The sequence below is a fragment of the Polypterus senegalus genome, chromosome 7, assembly GCF_016835505.1.
Source record: "Polypterus senegalus isolate Bchr_013 chromosome 7, ASM1683550v1, whole genome shotgun sequence".
Classification (NCBI taxonomy): domain Eukaryota; kingdom Metazoa; phylum Chordata; class Cladistia; order Polypteriformes; family Polypteridae; genus Polypterus; species Polypterus senegalus.
In genome coordinates, this window is record NC_053160.1 from 21,859,769 (window position 1) to 21,882,314 (window position 22,546).

Genomic DNA, 22,546 nt, shown 5'->3' on the forward strand with positions numbered 1-22,546 from the left:
GGTTGGAGTTTGAGGCCCTGACTTAGCTGGTCTTCTCTTGGCTCCCTCACTTCACATTTCATTTCTATTTGGGCGCCATTTAACGAAAGAAATGAAGCAATTCAGAGGAACGATGAAGAAATTCAGGGGAACAAATCTTAAAATAGCTTAAAAAAGCCGGAAAAGGGTGGAGTGCCCTCTCAGGGTTGGGGAAGACATCCTGCCTCAAGTGGAGGAGTTCAAGTATCTCGGGGTCTTGTTCACGAGTGAGGGAAGAATGGAGCGTGAGATCGACAGGTGGATCGGTGCGGCATCCGCAGTGATGCGGGCTCTGCATCGGTCTGTCGTGGTGAAAAAGGAGCTGAGCCGTAAGGCAAAGCTCTCAATTTACCAGTCGATCTGCGCTCCTACCCTCACCTATGGTCATGAGCTATGGGTAGTGACCGAAAGAACGAGATCGCGAATACAAGCGGCTGAAATGAGTTTCCTCCGCAGGGTGTCTGGGCTTTCCCTTAAAGATAGGGTGAGAAGCTCAGTCATCCAGGAGGGGCTCAGAGTAGAGCCGCTGCTCCTCCGCATTGAGAGGAGTCAGATGAGGTGGCTCGGGCATCTGATCAGGATGCCTCCTGGACGCCTCCCTGGTGAGGTGTTCGGCACGCCCAACCGGGAGGAGGCCCCGGGAAGACCCAGGACACGCTGGAGGGACTATGTCTCCCGGCTGGCCTGGGAACGCCTTGGGATTCTCCCGGAAGAGCTGGAAGAAGTGGCCTGGGAGAGGGAAGTCTGGGCCTCTCTGCTTAAGCTGCTGCCCCCGCGACCCGACCTCGGATAAGCGGAAGAGGATGGATGGATGGATGGAAATCTTAAAATAGCAAGTCAATTTAAATGAATTCATAAGACGTTAATTAACAGCACAAGCAGGACACTCATTAAAAGAAGGGTTAGAATGGAAACCTGCAGCCACTGGGGCCCTCCAGGACCAGAGTTGGGGACCCCTGTGCTAGAGCCACATGCATTCATTAACTCTTTGAGGGCTGAATATTTTTTCCAAAAAACATTGTTTTCTAAAACGCAATGGCTTCACACAGAAATCAACATAAAACGTCTGTTGCTCCATGCAGTGGCTGCCAGTTGGCCAAGAATGTGATGCTGTGTGAGGCATGAGGCTGCACGAGGCAGCGGCAGCGGTCACGGTCACAGTGAATTGCAATCTGGTTTCTACTTCTTAGAACAGTGCCATAGGCTGTGTCAGCTACATGAACCTGTTCAGCACCACGATTTGCTGGGCACCAATCAGCTGAAGCTGCAAAACCTCATATTTGTTTTCGATCGCTTGTATCAAAATCAGAGTCCGACAAGTCTTAGTCCAATTCAGAGAGAACAGGCAACACGTCGTCCACGGAGTATTTTGCTTTACGCATTTGCTTTGATCTCTCGCCTAGTGCCAGCTCCATTTTTGCCATTGTCTGCGGTTTGCTACCCACGGGAGCGCAGGAAGTCTCGATCAAAACCAATGAAGCTATCTTTCCTTCTACCAACGAGAGTCTAACTAAAACGTAATGACTGGTTTTGTCACAGTTTACAGTTGATTACCGATTATCGTCAGCTTCTCCTATTGACAAAAGTCGACGTCAGAAAGACGTTAACCATCCCCAGCCATCCTGCCTACCTAAGCTTTTGGTTGCATTGTCAGAAAGTTACATACAAGACATTTTACCACTATATACCAGTTTACAATTAGCTACTGGGCTATTTTCAGACATTTGTGTGTTGGTGTTCACATGCCAGTCAGACGTGTTTGCCACTGCACTACTCGTACTGTTTCACATGCTATTGAGTTACGTGCTGAATATTACTTGTCTGTTGGCTTTGCAGTTTCACAAATGATCTTTACTAATACAACTGGAGATGTGAACACCCTGGTGTCCAAAGTGCAAATCTGATACAGGGAGGAGTTCAGCTGTCTAAATATTGGTTAAGTCTTAAAAGAGAGATCGGAATGATAACACTTCAATTCAGTTTAACGCAAGTGGCTACGTCAAAAACGTCAAGCAAAGAGATTAACGGAGGGAAGGCGAGCCGGTTGTTTAGACCAATGCAGTGATAATGTTACCGTTCACTAAAGATGAGTGACCATCAGTGATTGGCTAATCAAGGTCTGGCTGAAGGAGACTGACCTGCAGTGTGCTCTCCCCATCATGTGGATCATCACAGCATTTTTGCCAATTTAATACCCTGATGCCCATTAGCTTACTGTATGTAAAAAGTCTAAAGAGAGATCACAATGTAGGTATGTATGTACGTACGTGAGTAGAGAAATACAATACAAATCTTACAAAGTAGAAACTTATTCACAAAAAGAAAGCAGCTGCCTCAACAGGATCTAACATTGTAAACTAACTAAACAAGCTAAGGCAATGGCAGCCTTAATCCTTCAAAGGAAGCGGTAGCCAGAGGCATCACCATAGGAGACATTTCAAATTCATCATGTGACGACACACACCCCAGACCATAAATGATTCTCTCTGCGTTTACCATCATGGTTCTGTGCTGAGGCTCGACTCGGACCACGAGTGTTCACAGAGGGTCCTCTCCATGGTGCAAGGGGCTCCGTTCACCTCAAACATCTGACTGAGAGCCAAGCTGAGGATTTCCTTCTTTTCCTTGTAAAACCGGAGCTCTCGTCCAGCTTTTCTGGCTTCTCCCAGCTCTTTAAGTGCAACCTGGAGCTCCTGAGAAATGAGGCCAGGCGTCTCTTCTTCTTTAACCATCCAGTCCAGTGCCATGTGACTTCTTGTGAAACCATCGAGCGGATGCTGGGAGTAATAAGAAATGACCTCCTGTTGAGACAAAATGAAGTTTTCTTACTTTTATTTTACATTTATTTGCTTAGCGGATGCGTTTATCCAAAACAGCTTGCAAAACAGGTCAACATAATGGAGTAAACCTCAGTTTGGGGGATTGCTTTGGAAGAGACAGCTTTCTCAGAGCTTGAAAGTATGAAATATGAAACGGAAACTGAATGGTGTAACCGCAAGGGGGTGCCGGACAGCTACAGACCACCATACACAGCAAATCCGCCCAAAATATATGAATAAATAAAAAGGACTTTTATTCCTTGCAATGCACCTTTCCACAGATGACATTCTAACAATCAGCCACAAATAAGATTACAATCACAAATTAAATCCATGAACCTCTCCAGCTGAGTGTTGCCCACTTTCTCCCAACTCTGACTCGTCCATGAGCGACAGCAGGCTCCTTTTTTAAGATGGACCCGGGAATGCTTCCAATGTCACGCTGTATCTTCCAGGAAGCACTTCTGGGCCATAAAGAACTTACGGAGGTCCTCACCTGACAGCAGCCTCTAGCGATACCCAGGGACCCCGACAGGGCTGCACTACCAGACTCCCAACTCCCAAGCATCCCTGCGGGTGTCCCAGCTGGATTTCCGTGTGAGGACCACTGCCACCTATCATACTGGGGACTGAACGGCTCCCAACTCCCGGCTACCTCTGGTCCTTCAATGAACTTACAACAGCCGGGTACAAAGTTATTTATTTCTACCACAAGCCAATCTTTCTGCGTTGTCACTCTGGCCGCCTATTCAGGTCGGTCATGGCTCCCATTGTCCTCCTACAACGGCTGCTTTACATCTTGTTTGCTCAGGGTTTGGGAGACTTTTCTATTGAGATGAAATAATAACATATAATCTTCTTAAATTCTTAATTTACCTTGCCAATTACCTTAAATTAAACATCTTTAAGATATGAAATGAGCCAAGTTAATCATATGTATATTTTAAAAGGCTTGCTCACAATCATAAACTCAGATCTTGTCTTGTTTCCATTTAAAATGGCTACATGTTTTTAGCTCAGGTCACCTTCTAATGATGTGAACATTATGAAGGTGGCACCAGAAAGAATTGGACTTGTGAATGGCTGTGATTGATCCTTGTAGCTAAAGAAAGATTAACAAGTCTGCCATTCTTCTGTTTGGTTTAGAGCTCATCACTTGTGATGACCAATTTTGTAACGTTGGTCTGTAAAACAGTCTCTCACGGTGATGATTACTCAACTAAGTTGAACTCCTTTGTAAGCCACGTTGGATAAAAACACCCAATAAGTGAATAAATGTAAATGTAGAATGGAGAGACACAGAAGAAAGACACAGACGTGCACAGACGAGAAATCGCAAGCCATTTATGAGCACCAAGTCATTACTTTTGTGACAGGATACAACTACAACTTGGACCTTGACTGCAAAAATGATGACGGTGGATAAAATTCAAGGTCGCTCTCAGGAGTTCAGATGGAAAAGACACAGCAGAGAAAAAACATGGACCTGATGGACTTTAATTCAGTTTGATTTGTAACATACAACATTTTTTAGAATGGTCAGAAATAAGAAAATGAAAAAGAGATATAGAGATTTGAAAGGCATCATATAATCTAATATATAAAGCAGATTCAATGTATGTTTGTTTGTCCGCCATACAAATCTGCACCGGGCGTCCGATCGCCACCAAACTGGGCGTGGGGCTCCTTTGTGACCAGGAGGTGGTCATGGGGTATGTTTGGTTGGGAAAAATGTCTGATGCAAGAGCGGATGAAACATCTCAAGAAAGGGAAACCAGGCTGTCTGCCAACAGGCGAAGGGCTGCTGATGCAACACATGGACAAATGCAGGACGATTTAAAAAATATGGCTTTCACGTAAAACCAACAGGTTGCATATCATGAACAACCTGTCGCTGTTACTGGCTGAATGGATCATATCTGTGTTCATTGTAGAGTTCTAAAATGGGAAGGAGAGTCACCGGGATTGTGTTGCTCAAATGGGAAGGTGAAACTGCCATCTCTACTTCGTCCACCTGAACCTCTACACTCTTTGATGTCAGCATTTCTTGAACAACATCAGGAAACACAATTCCTGTTTTCAAATGACTTCTTTTGGTACAACTAAACAAATACGAGAGGATGGGTTCATGTCCACATTCAAAGTGCAAGGTCAAGTTTACCATACAATAGGATCATTACTTCCATTAACTGATGGGACAATTGAGTTCCTTCAGATCTACTTCATGGGAGATATTTCCACAACAGCGCATCATAGACACAGCAGAATACCGAACGTGAGACTGGACATTGTGATGGATTTAGAACGATTTCTTCATCAGAACAACACATATGTCACCCTTTTCAAGACTGCACTTCAACGTATGTCATCAGATAATTATAAAGTTGTCATAAGAGCTGACAAAATGCAACAGGGAGAGCATCACCGACGATTCAGTGCTCCAACACTTGATGAGGTTGCCATTGTAATGGTAGGCAATGACTTTGGGAAGCGGGACATTATCACTGAGAAAAGGAACAGAAGTCTTCAGTGTGTGGCAGACACACACAAGTCATATGATGCCGTTCAGTATCCACTAATCTTTTGGCTAGGCGAAGATGGGTATTACTTTGGAATTCCACAAACAGATCCATCTACGGGCAACTTTGTTGCTGGCAAGAAACTCAGTGCAATGGACTTTTATGCTTAAAGACTAATGAGTAGAGTTTCTGAAGAGAATCACATCTTGAAATGCCGGCAACTTTTCCATTAATACATATTATTAAAGCAACTATCATAACAGGTTGCACAAGACGTGAAAATGTTTTCATACCAAGAATACCGCTGATTCCGAATGATTTACCCTTTGATTTAAAACAGCTACAATTTCCTGTTTGTTTGGCTTTTACTATGTCAATTAATAAGGCTCAAGGGCAATCACTGCAAGTTGCTGGCATCAATTTGGAAAAGCCATTCTTTTCACACGGACAACTCTACGTAGCATGTTCTAGAGTGGGCAATCCTCAGAATTTGTTCATTTTGGCACCACAAGGGAAAACAAAAAATATAGTGTATCCAAAGGCTCTGGAATAACCACTTGTATTATCCATTACAATAGCATGTGAATCAGAAAAATGTTTGTTCTATTTCTATGTTGTGTTTCTTTCATTTGGGAAATTCATTATACATTCCCGGGCAACACCGGGTACTCCTGCTAGCGTATAGACAAATAAATATGAAAGGCATTTTATAATAGATAGATAGATAGATATGAAAGGCACTATATGATAGATAGATAGATAGATATGAAAGGCACTATATAACAGATAGATAGATAGATAGAAAGGCACTATATAGATAGTGTAAGATAAGCGCTATATAGCGCCTGACCCGACACAGATTGGACACGGGAGGCACGTGTGAAATACAAAGACTTTTATTTATTTTCAGCTGGAGGGCACCTCTTTCCCGTAATCCCCCCAGCCACAACACAGTCCCAAACACCAATAACCACCAGTGCAGCACAAGCACTTTTCTCTTCCTTGGCACCACCACTCCTCTCTAGAAACCTTGTCCTCCTCCACCCGACTCTGGCCAATGAGTGGTGGTCGCTGGCTCCTTTTATAGGTCACCTGTGATGAATCTGTTGCCCACACGGGCTCAGGAGTCCCAAACACAGCACCCCTGGCGGTACCTGTGGGACCCAACAGGGCTGCCCCCAACTCCAATTCCCAGGGAGCCCTGTGGGAAACCGAGGCACTACTTCAGCCCAGGGGGCGGCCATCTAGCGGTATTGCACTGTCCAGGGCTGCTCCCCCTGAATACAGTGTGCAGGGGCGTCCTGGCTGGGCATGGATGCCATCTGCCTGCCACGATAGATAGATAGATAGATTTGAAAATCACTATATAATAGACTGGACTGAAAGAAAGAAAAAGAAAGAAAGAAAGACAGATGAGACCCTACCAAAGAAAAACCTTTAGAGTGTCTCCAAAGCTTTCAACATGTATCTGTCCATCCATCTGTGTCTGTCTGTCTGTCTGTCTGTCTTTTGTGTCCCAGTGTGTATCCCTGAGCCATCTTAGGCTGTCATATAAACCTCATTTAATTTAACTCAAAACCTTCATGCTCAAAAAGAAGGGACTTCAATAAGATTCTTACAGAACAGCAGAAAAGCCAACATGACATCATGTATTGAATTTGCCAAAAAAAAGCATATTTTATATTATTTGTGCATTTTATCAATAGCTCCTTGACCAGTTCTGGCATACTTCATAATGTAAACACAATTATAGAAAGGATTACGCCCTCTAAGTAAACCAGTAAGCTACTTGATTCCCAGGAACACAAAGCTAAAGTGAAAATCAGATTATAAATTAAAATAACATCTTGTACAATTTACTCCAAAGTAAACCAACATGTAGAAACTGATTTAGTAAAATTAAAAAGGATATTAACGTTCATAAATGGTTTCCATATGCATATCCTTTCCTAAACCTACAAGCTCCCTATCTGGGAGCCCAGTGGTTAAGGCCTCAGACCTGAGCTACCAGTTCAGCTCCCACCACTGGGTGATCCTGAGTGTAAAACACAAAGAAACACTTGTACGTGGTTCAGTGTAGAAAGTCGCTATAATAAATAAGGGAGTTGTTTGATGGCCTAATGAGAAGGTGAATGAATAATGCGATTGCCTGAGCATTTGCCTCAGGAAATTGATCTTTCTGGATGCTTCTCCCTGTGGCTGCTAAAGGCAAACAGAGTGCATCATATATAAGCAGACTACAAAACTCTCACCTGTAACCCGGTTAAGGGTTTATATGGTCAAATAACTGTGTTACTCCACAAGAAAACTAGATGTGGACAAATTTGTTGGTACCCCTCCATGAAAAAAGAAGTCTCTGAAATAAGTTGAAACTGACAAAAGTCTGACCCATCACACCATTTCTAACTTTGTGTTACAGTTTTGATTCAAAAAAATATTTCAAGTAATAACACAAATGAAAATGGTGTGGACAAAAATGATGGGACCCTTAAGCTAATATTTTGTTAGAGGCCATCACTGCAAACCAGTGATTCCTGGAGCCCTCCATGAGACTTCTGCACCTGTCTACAGGTTGTTCGGCCCACTCATCCTAAGCAAACCACTTCAGCTGTGTCAGGTCTTAAGGGGGGTCTTCTCCAGATGGCATGTTTCAGGACTTTCCAGAATACAAATCAGGGCTCATAGAAGACCACTTCATAATAGTCCAATGTTTTGTTCTCAGCCATTCTTTGGTGCTTTTAGCTGTGTCTTTTGGCTCCTTATCCTATTGGAGGATCCATGACCTGCAACTGAGTCAGAGCTTTCTGATACGAGGTTTCATTGTTCCCTCAAAACATCCTGTGCCAGATGCAGCAAAGCAGCCCCAAAAACATGACCAATCCTCCTCCATGTTTCACAGCAGGTCTGATGTTCTTTTCTTTGAAAGCTTCATTTTTTGTCAGTGGACACAGAGCTGAAGTGACTTGCCAGAAACCTCCAGTTGTGCCTCATCTGTTCAAAGGATGCTCTCTCAGAGGTATTGTGGCTTGTCAATATCCATTTTAGCAAATTCCAGTATGGCTTTATGTTTTTCTTTCAGCAGTGAAGCCTTCCAGGGACTTCTTCCATTGAGTCCACTGTCACTCAAAAAGCAACAGATGGTGCAATTAGACACTGATAGACATTGGAGCTTGTATCTCTGTAGAAGTTTTCCTTGGTTTTTTTCTTACATTCTCTCTGTCTTTGTGCTAATTCTGGGGTAAATTTTTGTTTTGTGGCCACATCCAGGGAGGTTGGCTACAGTCCTGTCGACCTTCAACTTCTTAAAAATATTTGCAACTGTTGTCACAGGAATATCAAGCCCCTTGGAGATGGCCTTCCAGCCCTTGTCTTTAACATGCTTGTCTATCATTTTCTTTCTGATCTCCGCAGACAACTCTCTCCGTTGCTTTCTCTGGTCCATGTTCAGTGTGGGACACGTGTTGATACCAAACAGCAGAGTGATGACTTTTCTCCAATTAAATCTGCTGAATGACTGACTGCATGTTTGTAGACATGCGTGTTAATGTGACACGTGTGTCACTGTCCTGCACACAAGAGAGGACACTGAGTCCAAAGGCTTCCAGAAAACCAACTTTATTCCAATCAAAACAGGAACGGTCAGGGTACAACTACAACTTCAATACACACAGACACAGCAAAGAAGAAGTGATAGGGCCAGGCCAGTGGCCGGGTTATAATATTCTCCGCATCCCCCATTGGGCGACAGGCATGTTACACAGGGAGGCTGTGAATTTACAGTTGTCTCGGTAGCACTGCGAACCTGCGGTTGCCTCGGCAATGGACAAGCAACCCTCGAAAGATGCATTAATCGCATTTTGGTATGCAGCACAGTTGGGGAGGGTCTCAAAAGAGCTCAAAAATCTCATGATGCAAATCTGAAAAACAACTCAAATCTAATTATTTATGATATTTCCTGGGGGTACCAACAAATGTGTCCAGGTCATTTTAGAATATCTTTGTAGAATAAGCAACACTTGCTTTGCTTTACTCAGTGGCGTATCAAAGGCAATGGCTTTTCATGTCATCACTTTTCAGGAGGCTGATAGCACTTTTCCCAACAAGCTGTAAGTGGAACAACAAATTTGTCCTCGTCTATACGTGTGTTGACCAGGCTTCTTAGAGACCAATAAGCTGGTGCCTCTAAATAGAATATGGGTCATGTGGCCTTTTAGAAACCAGGCGTCTGTGAATAACCGGGTCATTAAAGCGCACGTAAATACGCTCACTGACCTTCAATCAAGACCTTCACAGTTTTAGAAGTCGCTTAGAAGTTTACAGTCATGTTTATGTGGCATTTTAGTATATTTTGAGACATTTCTCTGCATTTTGAACTTGTAAAGCCAGTTTTCCATTGCCAGCCTCCCTGTGACAAAGACTGCAGGTAGCAGTTGGGGGATTTGCTAGATTAGGTGAACATCTCCTGGACTGGCAGGTTAAGGCCCTGGATCTGCTTTATGGGTCTTTTTAGGAGCCCAGACAGCCTTTTTTGAGACAGCAAGATCAGTGAGCCAGACGAGAAGTTCAAATCTAACATTTAAAATCAAGGTAATGTCTACACAAATCACCACTGGTCATGGTCTTACCTGTCTGGTGAGCTTTTGCTCCCTAAAAAGCTTAAGGCTGCCATTCCAATGTAGCAGTTGGAAGACTGTCATCAGCTCCTAAATAAAAGAAGTAATAAATACAAGAGAATGAAATATCTCAAAAAATTGAATCAATAATAAAGCATTGACAAAGCTGCTTGATGCCATTCAAAGCCATAGAAGGCTGAGCAAGGCAGGCAGTAGAGGGTGCAATGAAGAAACCAAAACTGGGTGGGTTACAAAACCACCACAGGATCTGAATTTAGAACCATCGATTAACTTAACACATGTGTGTCTTTGAGGATTTGTCAGGAAAACTGGAAAACCTAAAGGAAGACCAAACCCATGCAGATATTAGAACAATATGGACGAGAACAGGTCCTTCAGCTCAACAAAACTCATCAATCCCATTCGTCAAATTTCTCTGAGGTAATGTGAAGTCAAGCTTTGACACTCTCTAAAGTCCTACTCTCTACCACACTACTTGGTAGCTTATTGGTTGTGTCTATGATACTTTGTGTGAAGAAAAACTGTGCAAAATGTACCATTAAAGGAGTTGTTTGTCTTGGTAGAGTTCTATTTTACTCTACTGTCCCCTTTTATATTCTTTAATGTGTTGCCTTTGTCAGAATGCCTCAAATCTCACAGACTTACTGCTGTTTATAAGACATTGTAGTATATAACTTGTCCCCACCTTCTCTTCTACATTTATAACCTCAGGTAATTAGGTGTAGTAAAAGACAAGCAGGAGTTAAGTTACACTTTAAATACTGTATTATTGATAATATTCATAAATAATAACAATAAGCAAAGTACAAGTGAATACTGGCAACCATACAACCTGATAAATGCTGATGTATAGTTCAGGTGGCACACAGACTTGTTTGTTACGTAAAATGTCTCTAGTTAAGGCATCACTTGTGGTCAGCTTTCTTCAGAACAGGCCGCATGCCTGTCTCAATATGGCTGCTGAGCTGTGCTTCTCAGTGTAGTCTTTTTCAGTTCATGGTGTGTGAGATGCTCCTTCATGAGATGGTGTGAGAGAGAAAGAGACGAAGGGGTAAAGCAAGCAAATTTATAGACTCTCTGTCCAAACCCTACAGCCAATAGGGCATCGTGGGCTTGATGGCTTCAGACAACTTTAGACCAATAGAATTCTGGTGCGACACAATGGTTTCACACCTGCCCCCAATACCATTTGTTAAGGTGAAGCTTGCCAGCTAGGTGGTTGGCCTCCAAGTGGGGGTTAATAGATTAAGAGAGTCCTGCAGAAAATCACTTGCCCACTGGTTTTAGGCATTTCCACCTGACCCTGTCCTCAAATTACAAAGACTCCGTCCTAAAGACATTTGGGGTTCATGTAACAGAAGAAGATGCAGAGGACAGAAAGATATGGAAGAAGATGATCCACTGTGGCGACCCCTAACGGGAGCAGCCGGAAGAAGAAGAGGAACCATCAAACCATTGTTCTTCTTATCAATAATGTAACATTGCTTTGTCTAAGTTACCAATAAAGACATAAAAAATATTCATCAACTGATACACAAAATTTCACACCAAAACACAAGTACTCCATCCCAAAATGATATTCTTAGGCATTACACCCCATGTAGTTTGTAGCAGTGGCCCCCAAAAAAAACATATTGTCATGTTTTTGTGGAGAAATTACGTATTAAATATTTCAAGTCAACAAGTGACCAATTGCCGAACAATGTAAAAAAATCACATGGTAAAAAGAAAAAAAATCTCACATAACTCATGTTGATTTTTTACATAAGAACATGAGAAATTTGACAAATGAGAGGAGACCATTCAGTCCATTTGTACAGCTAACAGCGAAGCTGTCTCCTTCCTATGGCCTCTCCTCCTCTTCCTCTTTTCCTCACTACTTCTCTTTCAATTACAAGTTGTGCCCAGCAGGGGGGTGCTTGATCCCTGGGATTGTGTTTTTTATTAAAAGCAGAACAGACTGGAACCAATTACACACCCCTTTATTAGCCATGGTGGAAATAATCAGACGAGAGAAATATGGTACAAAAAGATATATATAAAATATGTACTGCTCAAACAAATTAAAGGACCGCTTTTTAATGCATCAAGTCAATGAAACTTGTGGGCTATTGATCTGGTCAAAGCACTTTGAGCTACTGTTTGTATGAAAATGTGCTATATAAATAAATGTCGTTGTTGTTGTTGGTCAGTTAAGTAGCAGAGGGGCTTGTTAATCAGTTTCAGCTGCTTTGGTGTTCATAAAATTAACAACAGGGGCACTAGAGGGGCAACAACGAGATGACCCCAAAACAGGAATGAATGGTTTAATAGGTGGAGGCCACTTACATTTGTCCCTCCTCATCTGTTTTTTCACTCATTTTGCATTTGGCTACAGTCAGTGTCACTATTGGTAGCATGAGGCCATACCTGGACCCTACAGAGGTGGCACAGGTAGTCCAACTTCTCCAGGATGGCACATCAATACGTACCATTGCCAGAAGGTTTGCTGTGTCTCTCAGCACAGTCTCAAGGGCATGGAGGAGATTCCAGGAGACAGGCAGTCACTCTAGGAGAGCTGGGCAGAGCTCCTTGTAGAAGGTCCTTAATCCATCAGCAGGACTGAATGATATCTGCAACTTTGGGCAAGGAGGAACAGGGTGAGCACTGCCAGAGTCTACAAAATGACTTCCAACAGGCCACTAGTGTGAATGTCTCTGACCAAACAATCAGAAACAGACTTCATGAGGGTGGCCACCATTGGCACCCTGTGCTTTTCACAGATGAGAGCAGGTTCACCCTGGGTACATGTGACAGATATGAAAGGGTCTAGAGAAGCCGTGGAGAACGTTATGCTGCCTGTAACATTGTTCAGCATGACTGGTTTGGTGGTGGGTCAGTGATGTTCTGGGGAGGCATATCCATGGAGGGACGCACAGACCTCTACAGGCTAGACAATGGCACCTTGACTGCCATTAGGTATTGGGATGAAATCCTTGGACCCTTTGTCAGACCCTATGCTGGTGCAGTGTATCCTGGGTTCCTCCTGGTGCAGGACAATGCCCGGCCTCATGTGGCGAGAGTATGCAGGCAGTTCCTGGAAGATGAAGGAATTGATACCATTCACTGGCTCCCATTCTCACTCACCTTTCCAGACTGTCTTAAGACTGCTGTAGTTAAACCCCTGCTCAAGAAAAATAATCTTGACCCCTCTGCCTTTGAAAATTTCAGACCCATTTCTAACCTACCCTTCTTAAATAAAATTCTAGAGAAGGCAGTCATTATGCAGTTAAATGACCACCTAAATAAACATGCTATTCTTGATACATTTCAGTCAGGCTTCAGAACAAATCACAGTACAGAAACTGCACTCGTTAAAGTAGTAAATGACTTGCGGGTAAATGCAGACAGAGGCCATTTATCTGTTCTCATCCTCTTAGATCTGAGTGCTGCATTTGACACCATTGATCATAATATTCTTAGAAATCGCCTTAGTCAATGGGTGGGCCTCTCTGGCAGTGTCTTAAATTGGTTTGCATCCTACCTGACAGGGAGTTGTGGTAATCACAACTCAAAGTCACATGATATCCGATATGGTGTTCCACAAGGCTCTATCCTGGGTCCGCTGCTCTTCTCAATCTACATGCTTCCGTTAGGTCAGATTATCTCAGGTTACAACGTGAGTTACCACAGCTATGCTGATGACACACAGCTGTACTTATCTATAGCACCTGATGACTCCGACTCTTTCGATACACTAACACAATGTCTTACTGGTATTTCTGAATGGATGAATAGTAATTTTCTCAAACTAAATAAAGAGAAAACTGAAATTTTAGTAATTGGCAATAATGGATTCAGCAGGTTATCAGAAATAAACTTGATGCACTAGGATTAAAAGTTAAGACGGAAGTAAAAAATTTAGGGGTAACCGTTGACTGTAATCTGAATTTTAAATCGCATATTCATCAGACCACTAGGACAGCATTTTTCACTTAAGAAACATAGCTAAAGTTAGACCTCTTATATCATTGAAAGATGCTGAGAAATTAATTCACGCTTTTGTTTTCAGTCGACTAGATTACTGTAACGCACTCCTCTCAGGACTACCCAAAAGACATAAATCATTTGCAACGAGTGCAGAATGCAGCTGCTAGAATCCTAACTGGGAAAAGAAAATCCGAACACATTTCTCCAGTTTTGATGTCACTACACTGGTTGCCTGTGTCATTCAGGATTGACTTTAAAATACTGCTTATGGTTTATAAAGCCTTAAATAATCTCGCTCCATCTTATATATCGGAATGCCTGACACGTTATATTCCAAATCTTAACCTTAGATCTTCAAATGAGTGTCTCCTTATAATTCCAAAAGCTAAACTTAAAAGAAGTGGTGAGGCGGCCTTCTGCTGCTATGCACCTAAAATCTGGAATAGCCTGCCGATAGGAATTCGCCAGGCAAATACAGTAGAGCACTTTAAAACACTGCTGAAAACACATTACTTTAACATGGCCTTTTATAACTTCACTTTAACTTAATACTGATACTCTGTATGTTCAATTCTTCATAATAATTATTCACAGTGGCTCCAAAATCCATACTGACCCCTACTCTCTCTTCTGTTTCTTTTTCCGGTTTCTTTGTGGTGGTGGCCTGCGCCACCACCACCTACTCAAAGCATCATGATGCACCAACATTGATGGACTGAAAGCCAGAAGTCTACGTGACCATCATCATCAGGTCCTTCCATGAAAACCCTAAATACAAAGAGGACTGTTTGATTTATGTTAGGTAGAATGCCCAGAGGGGACTGGGCGGTCTCGTGGTCTGGAACCCCTACAGATTTTATTTTTTTCTCCAGCCTTTGGAGTTTTTTGTTTTTCTGTCCACCCTGGCCATCGGACCTTACTTATTCTATGTTAATTAATGTTGACTTATGTTTATTTTTTATTGTGTCTTCTGTTTCTCTATTCATTTTGTAAAGCACTTTGAGCTACATTTTTTTGTATGAACATGTGCTATATAAATAAATGTTGATTGATTGATTGACCTGACCTCAATCCAATAGAACACTTCAGGGTGGGATTTTATGTTTCTGTCCATCCGACACCGCCTGGTTGCACCTCAGACTGTCCAGGAGCTCAGTGATGCCCTGGTCCAGATCTGGGAGGAGATCCGCCAGGACACCATCTGTTGTCTCATTAGGAGCATACGCCCTCGACGTTGTCAGGCATGGCTACAAGCATGTGGGGGCCATACAAACTACTGAGTGCGATTTGGAGTTGCTGCAATGAAATTTCAGCAAAATGGACGAGCCTGCCTGCCACATCATTTTGTCACTTTGATTTCCGGGGTGTCTTTGAATTCAGCCCTCTGTAGGTTGATCATTTTCACTTCCTTCAAACGATGTGGCGTCCTTTCGTTCCTAACACATCGCCACATCAGTCCATAGCAGTAGAGATAGCCAGCAGGATTTTTTTCCCCATTGAGATCTGATGTGTTTTCAAAGCATTCCTTTAATTTTTTTGAGCAGTTTATTTAACTTCATTTAAAATATAGCCTCCATTCCCAAACTGCAATGCAGTATCATTTTTACATACATATCCAGGCCGAAGAGAAGCCTGTGGAACAGTACAATTATCATCCAGTTCTTCAGTGAGTCATGTTGATAAATGTACAGCTAGAGTGTTGGCAGCATTTGGACGGCTTCTGCCTTCTTGATGGATCCTTGCCATTATAAATATTCACACGGTGGCGCAGTGGTAGCGTTGCTGACTCGTAGGAGACCCGGGTTCGCTTCCCGGGTCCTCCCTGCATGGAGTTTGCATGTTCTCCCCGTGTCTGCGTGGTTTTCCTCAGGGTACTCCGGTTTCCTCCCACAGTCCAAAGACATGCAGGTTAGGTGGATTGGCGATCCTAAATTGTCTCCTAGTGTGTGCTTGGTGTGTGTGTTTGTGTGTGTGTGCCCTGCCCAGGGTTTGTTTCCTGCCTTGCGCCCTGTGTTGGCTGGGATTGGCTCCAGCAGACCCCCGTGACCCTAGAGTTAGGATATAGCAGGTTGGATAATGGATAGATGAATGTTATCATGTTTTGACTTTATTATTATGGGCTATTGAGTGTTGATTGATGTGTAAAAATAGCAAACAGCCACAGCTGCATCCCACAGTTTTTAAAAGAGAACTGAGGCACGAGAAGGGGTAGGATGAAAAGAAGAAAGAGAACCGTGAGTGGGCACAGTATCGATTGGGTCAGTAACCTTGCAGTGAAGTGAACAATTTGCATTTCATGAGGTGGATCGTTACTCACTGATTTAAATGGAGGAGTGGATACGATGGTGGTGGAGTCATCCGTAGGAATCCAAGGGATTCCAGGAGAGCGTGAAGGATGATGAGAGGACAACTAACTCCGAGTGGTTTGTCGGACACCGATGGAGGCAGCCAATATGGGAGTTGGCAGGGAGGACTGCAGCTGCTGGTGTCTCCGCCAGCTGAGCAAATGATGGGTTGAGTTGGGGAGTGTGGAAAAAATAAAAATACAGGTCAATAACTTGTGCTTGACAAATCTGACGTACGTGACAAAAAGCATGTTCTATGGTGTATGTGGTGGGAGTCATGCGGACCCTGCATGCTTATAGTACAAGTGCTACTTCTTGTTTCTGGGCGTCTCGATGGAAGGCCACGGGTGTGGACTCATCGGGCCCCAAACTAAGGAAACTAACAGATGTACTCCACCTTTAGATTTTTGATAATGCTGATTCAGGGTAATATTTTGAAATACTTGTGTAACTAAAGTCATAAGACAAAAACCCTATAAGAATTTGGGACACCGACCCCTCGGGGCAGACAAAGGGCAGGTGTCCTAGGACTGTGCTTCTCTGTCATTTAACCTTTTCCTGGTGTGTATTGTGAACCTGGCCCGGGCACAGACAGGCAGACATCTTGTTTTGCACAAACCGCCACACGTTTATTTACAATATTTACAGTTAATTGGTCACCCAGACCCCAAATAATGGTCACAAAGACCCAGTTCAGTGCACAGTACCCCAAACAGTCCTGGCCACAAATGCCTTTCTTCGGCCGCCTCCACACTCCTCTTGCTTCGGCCTCCTTCTACCCGACTCCAGCCCCGAATGAATGGAGACGGCCCCTTTTATAGATGACCCGGATGAGCACCTGGTGTTCCCGGCATTCCTCCGTTGGCCACGCCCCAGCGTGGCGGAAGTGCCGGTTGTCGTCCCGGCTGCTCTCCGGCGCCGTCTAAATCTTCCCCAGCACTTCCTGGTGTGGCGGAAGTGCTGGGGCAACAGGTCCCCAAGGCACTGGGGTGCCTCCTGGCGGGGACCACGGGCCCCTACAGGGAAAGGCTTCCATGCCCTTGACCCGTGGCCCCCAAAGCAACCCGGAAGGCAAACCCCACGTGATCCAGGCCGGGCTCTGACCCTCTTCCGGTCCCTCCTGGCGTCCCGGCCGGGTCATGGCCCCTGGCATCCCTGACAGTATCAATAAAAGAATTTCACTAACTTTAATTATATCTCTCTGTCTTCAGTCACAAGAAACGACACCATAGAAAAAGTGTCCACAGCAGACAGGAGTGAGGAAGGCGAGCTGAGCTCAGTGACAGGAGAGGAAGACGATTACGGACCCGGGGGCTTTGTTTTATTTTGATTTTATCATTGGATTGAATTTTAAACTCACAGCCTTCTTGATGGATCTTTGCCATTATAAATATTCACATATTTGTATATTCATTTAGTTTTTTTTGAACCTATTGGCTACTACCATCTGAACTATATATGTTATTTACGGACTGTGCCCAAATAGCACTTTTTCCCTGTTTTTATCGCTTTGTCACGCTGTCCAGCGTGGATGTGAAGAAACTGTCACACAGGTTACAAAGACAACGGAGGTCCGCTATGCCAGTTAGTGTCTCAACTCATAAGCAGAGTTTGTTCCTATGGTGATGTATTTGGACGATAGCCCAACATTGTAACACACTTCTTACCTGAAATTCCAACATGGTTTTGCCCTCATTTGCCTGCAGCATATAGCAGTAGGCTCCAATGCTTGTTCCAGGATCCTTGGCATCACCTAAACTGCCCTTGTTGCACACAAAAAAAAAAGAAAATATCATAAAAAAAAACAGAATCCACATTAAATGGGTTGCACAACCATATGCACAGGGTTCCTGCACCTATCCATTTTCCGAATCCACTCAAACCAATCCAGGGTCTCAGGGCAGGGTTGGGGACTGGAACCCATTTGAACAGCAGTTGGCACAAGACCAGTCCATTACAGGGGCACACTCACTCACTCACACCGAGCCAACGTGGAATGTCCAAGTAACGTCTCACGCAACTCTGAGCACAGTGGAAACTCCACACACCGACAGAGGAGAACGTGTGGACTCCTCACAGATGGTGACCATTTCAGAAATTCAGTCCTGGGACTCTGGAGGTGAGGTGACAGGTGGCAGCACTAACCACTGTGCCACATTAAATGATGCACGTTGAACCAAAACTACTCTCCTTCACTCTGCCATTTCAGAAGCGGCTTAACCCAAATTTAGGGTCACGCTGGGCTTCAGCATATTCTGGCAGCACAGCCAGTCCATCACAAGGCGCATTCACTCACATGTGCTCAATTTGGAGGCGTCACTTAACAGGATGTGGGCTTTAGGTAGTAAAATGGAGAAACACCAAGACAGAGGTGGAGGGAGCATGCAAACAGCACAGAGACAGTGCCAGAACTGGACTCAAATGAGAAGGTAGCAACATTGAACTCTTCTCCATCCTGCTGCCTAATCTACTCCAGTGGATTCAGAAAGTATTCAGACCCCTTCACTTTCTGCACACTTTATTGTGCTGTAGATTTCATTATCCACTTTAATAAAACCCCTGTGTGCGTCCAGATGTCTTCTGGTGAAGTGCACATGCGCGGGTCCGCGCCATGCATCGCACCGTGCCCCGCCCATGCGCATGGCACCATGGACGCACACACACTGGAAGCTGGGCGCACAGTGAATGGCCTAGCCACAGCCGCGCATGATAAGTAAATTAAGGACATCATTGCTGGGGAGAGTGCTGATTGGGTAGTCGCGACTGCGCACATAAAATCTGTTGCTGGGGAGACGCCACACATACAATAATTAGCTACACGCCAGCACAGATTAAAATACTTGCTGGGGAACTGCACAGTACTTGCTGGGGAGACGACACAGTCACGATTATAAACTGATTGCATCAGTTGCTGGGGACACTCTGCTGATTGCCCACTGTTGTGACAGAAAATTAAAGTCATATTACGGACATCAAAGCCAGTATTACTGTCAGAGAACATTACAGGCATTTTATGGAAATACAAACCAGTATCACTGCGAGAGAACGCACGCAATACAGTGACGCATATTACAGCCACATACAAGCCAGTATTACTGTAAGAGAAAATATTACGGACGTATCTACTAACAACATGCCACCCAAAAAAAAAAGGACACATCGAGTAGGACAAAAGACTCAAATCCTATTTAAGCAACATCTCCTAGAAGAACGGTCAGCTCAACAAGTAAACATCAACAAAAGAAACGCTGAAAGACAAAGAAAAATACGAGCAAATAGATCGATTGAAGAAAAAGAAAATGAGCGTCAGAAAAACGCTAAAAGAGAAAGACTCAGAAGAGCAAACCTTAGAAAAGGTTGGCATTTACTTGGCAGGACCAGCATTCAGCTGCGGTCAGTTTTATGTTGCATTATCAAGAGTTAGAAGTTTTCCAGATGTTGTTGTCAAGGTTGTTGATGGTCCTGAACAAAGCAAACTGTTGCCAGACTCAGACAGAATATTTACAAGAAATGTTGTCTGTAATGAAATGTTATAGAAAAATGTCATGAGGTAAAAAAATAGAACATTTTACCGAAATATCTTCTTCAGATATTGTGTCTTACAGATTGTTACAAAGTTTTACACTAAGGCAATATTAATTATACTTACTGTATTGTCATATACGTTTCTACTTTATTTTTATTATTGTTTTACTTTAGGTTTCTTGCAAAAATATTTTTGACAAAAAAAAATTAAGACAACAAACAGTATGAGGTCAAGGTCCCTTGCCATTTAATATAGACTGTTCATGCACTACTGTTCTAGCACCCGTTATTGTAACGGGCTTAATGTCTAGTAAATGGATACATTTGCCAGTTTGGACCATCAATGTACACTTGACAGCCCATAAAGTTAAAGAGAAAAGAAGTTTTCAGAATATTTATTAAAAACGAAAACCTGAAATCTCTCATTTCTGTAAGTATTCAGACCCTTTGTTGTGTCAGGTGTATTCTGTTTGCTTTAATTCTCCTTGAGATGTTGCGAGAACTTGATTGGAGTCCACATACGGCAAATTGAATCGACCGACCATCATTTAGAAAAGCGTATACCTGTTGTAAGAGATGGCCGACAGCGCCCCTGATATGGTAGGATTTGGGACAGTAACTTTTTTTAGGACACTGTCTCCCCCAAGATGCTAGATGGCAGCTTCCCTGGAGTGTAGCAGTGCCCTGGACTCCCACAGGGCATCCTGGGACTTGGAGTTCGGTATCTCAGCCCTGTTGGGTGCCACCAGGGGGTGCTGTGGAAGGACCTGGGGAGACAAAATTCCCTCATAGCTCGGATGCACTAGTGAGTCACGAGGATGGAAATCCAGAAGTACTTCCGGGCTGAAGAAAACCTGAATTCTCCATTTGACCCGGAAATGCTGACAAGTCACGTGGACCCAGAAGAACAGAAGCACTTCCAGGTTGAACAATATATAAAGAGAGCCAGAGTTGGGTGGAGGTGGACAAAGCTTGCTGGGAGGTGTGGAGGAGAAAAGAGAGAGACAGAGAAGATTTGTGTTTGTGCTTGTGTATTTACCTGTTTATAGTGACCGTGGTGCTTGCAGGGCACTGTACAAGAAGAACAAAGAACAAAAAATACTTCTTGGTGCTTTTACCCTGTGTCCTCTGTATCTGTCTGTTAGGTGTAAGGGGCAACAGTGACCCCAAGAGTCAACACTGTGTATAGGAGGTCCAACAATTCACACTGCATGTCAGGAGAAAAACCAAACCAGGAAGTCCAAGAAATTCTCAGAAAACCTCCAAAATCAAATTTTTGTTGGCATATAGTAGATCAGGACAAGAGGATCAAACCATTTCTAAAGCTTTGAGTGTTCCCTGAGGTATGGTGGCTTCAATTCAAATCATGAAATGGAGGGAGTTTGGAATCACCAGGACTCTTCGTAGAGCGGGAGTAACCAGGCATGAAGGGCCTTGGCCAGGGAAGTGACCAAAAACACAATGCTCAGTCTAACAGTTTCAGAAGTCCTCTCCTGAGACTGAAGCACCTGTGGGAAGGATGCTTATCTCAGCAGCACTCCATTGATCAGGTGTTTATGGTAGAATGGCTACAGGGAAGTCACTCTTGAGTTAAAGTCATAGGACTGTGAGATGATGAAGAGCAAGGTTCTCTGGTCTGATGAGACAAAAATGGAACTGTTTGGGTAGAACTCCAAGAATTATGTCTGGTGAAGACCAGGCCCTCCTCGTCTCCTGCCTAATATCATTCCCTTTGTTAAGTATGGTGATAATAGCATCATGCTAGGGGATGTTTCTTTGTGTCAGGGACAAGGACACTGGTCAGAATTGAGGGAAGGATGAATGCAGACAAATACTGTAAGGACATTGAAGAAAAGGTGCTCCAGAGTGCAAGCCACCTCAGATTAGGGTAGACACATCATAACAATGACTAGATTCATACAGCCAAGAAGAATGGGATAAACTACAGGTGTGTAAAGCTTGTAGAGAGGCCTAAAGCTGGAATTGCTGCCAAAGAGGATTCTACACAATGCTACATTAAGGGTCTTAATACTTGTATGACTGAGAGATTTCAGTTTTTGATTTTCAATAAATTTGCAAATGTTTGTTAACATGTTGAGGGTGGCACGGTGGCACAGTGGTAGCATTAGTGACTCGTAGGAGACCCGGGTTCGCTTCCCGGGTCCTTCCTGCGTGGAGTTTGCATGTTCTCCCCGTGTCTGCGTGGGTTTCCTCTCACAGTCCAAAGACATGCAGGTTAGGTGGATTGGCGATTCTAAATTGTCCCTAGTGTGTGCTTGGTGTGTGTGTGTGTGTGCGTGTGTGCGCCCTGCGGTGGGCTGGAGCTTTGTTTTCTGCCTTGCGCCCTGTGTTGGCTGGCATTGGCTCCAGCAGACCTCCGTGACTCTATAGTTACGATATAGCGAGTTGGATAATGGATAGATGGATGTTAACATGTTTTGACTTTATTATTATGGGCTATTGAGTGTAGATTGATGTGTAAAAATAGCAAACAGCCACAGCTGCATCCCACAGTTTTTAAAAGAGAACTGAGGCACGAGAAGGGGTAGGATGAAAAGAAGAAAGAGAACCGTGAGTCGGCACAGTATCGATTGGGTCAGTAACCTTGCAGTAAAGTGAACAATTTGCATTTCATGAGGTGGATCGTTACTCACCGATTTAAATGGAGGAGTGGATACGATGGTGGTGGAGTCATCCGTAGGAATCCAAGGGATTCC

The 22,546-nt window shown here is 43.7% G+C and overlaps 1 protein-coding gene across 2 annotated transcripts in view; it reads right to left on the bottom strand.

Moving 5' to 3' along the window:
• Positions 1–1,017: 1,017 nt before the first annotated feature.
• The window catches only part of lix1 (limb and CNS expressed 1), a 79,410-nt gene continuing 57,881 nt past the window's right edge, over positions 1,018–22,546 (bottom strand). For both annotated transcript variants that reach the window (XM_039758347.1, XM_039758346.1), the window contains 3 exons: positions 17,972–18,067; positions 9,982–10,059; positions 1,018–2,819 (listed from right to left, as the gene is read on the bottom strand). In XM_039758347.1, the coding sequence (XP_039614281.1) occupies positions 2,517–2,819; positions 9,982–10,059; positions 17,972–18,067 (477 nt within the window). In that variant the 3' untranslated portion in view covers positions 1,018–2,516. The remainder of the gene's footprint in view (positions 2,820–9,981; positions 10,060–17,971; positions 18,068–22,546) is intronic.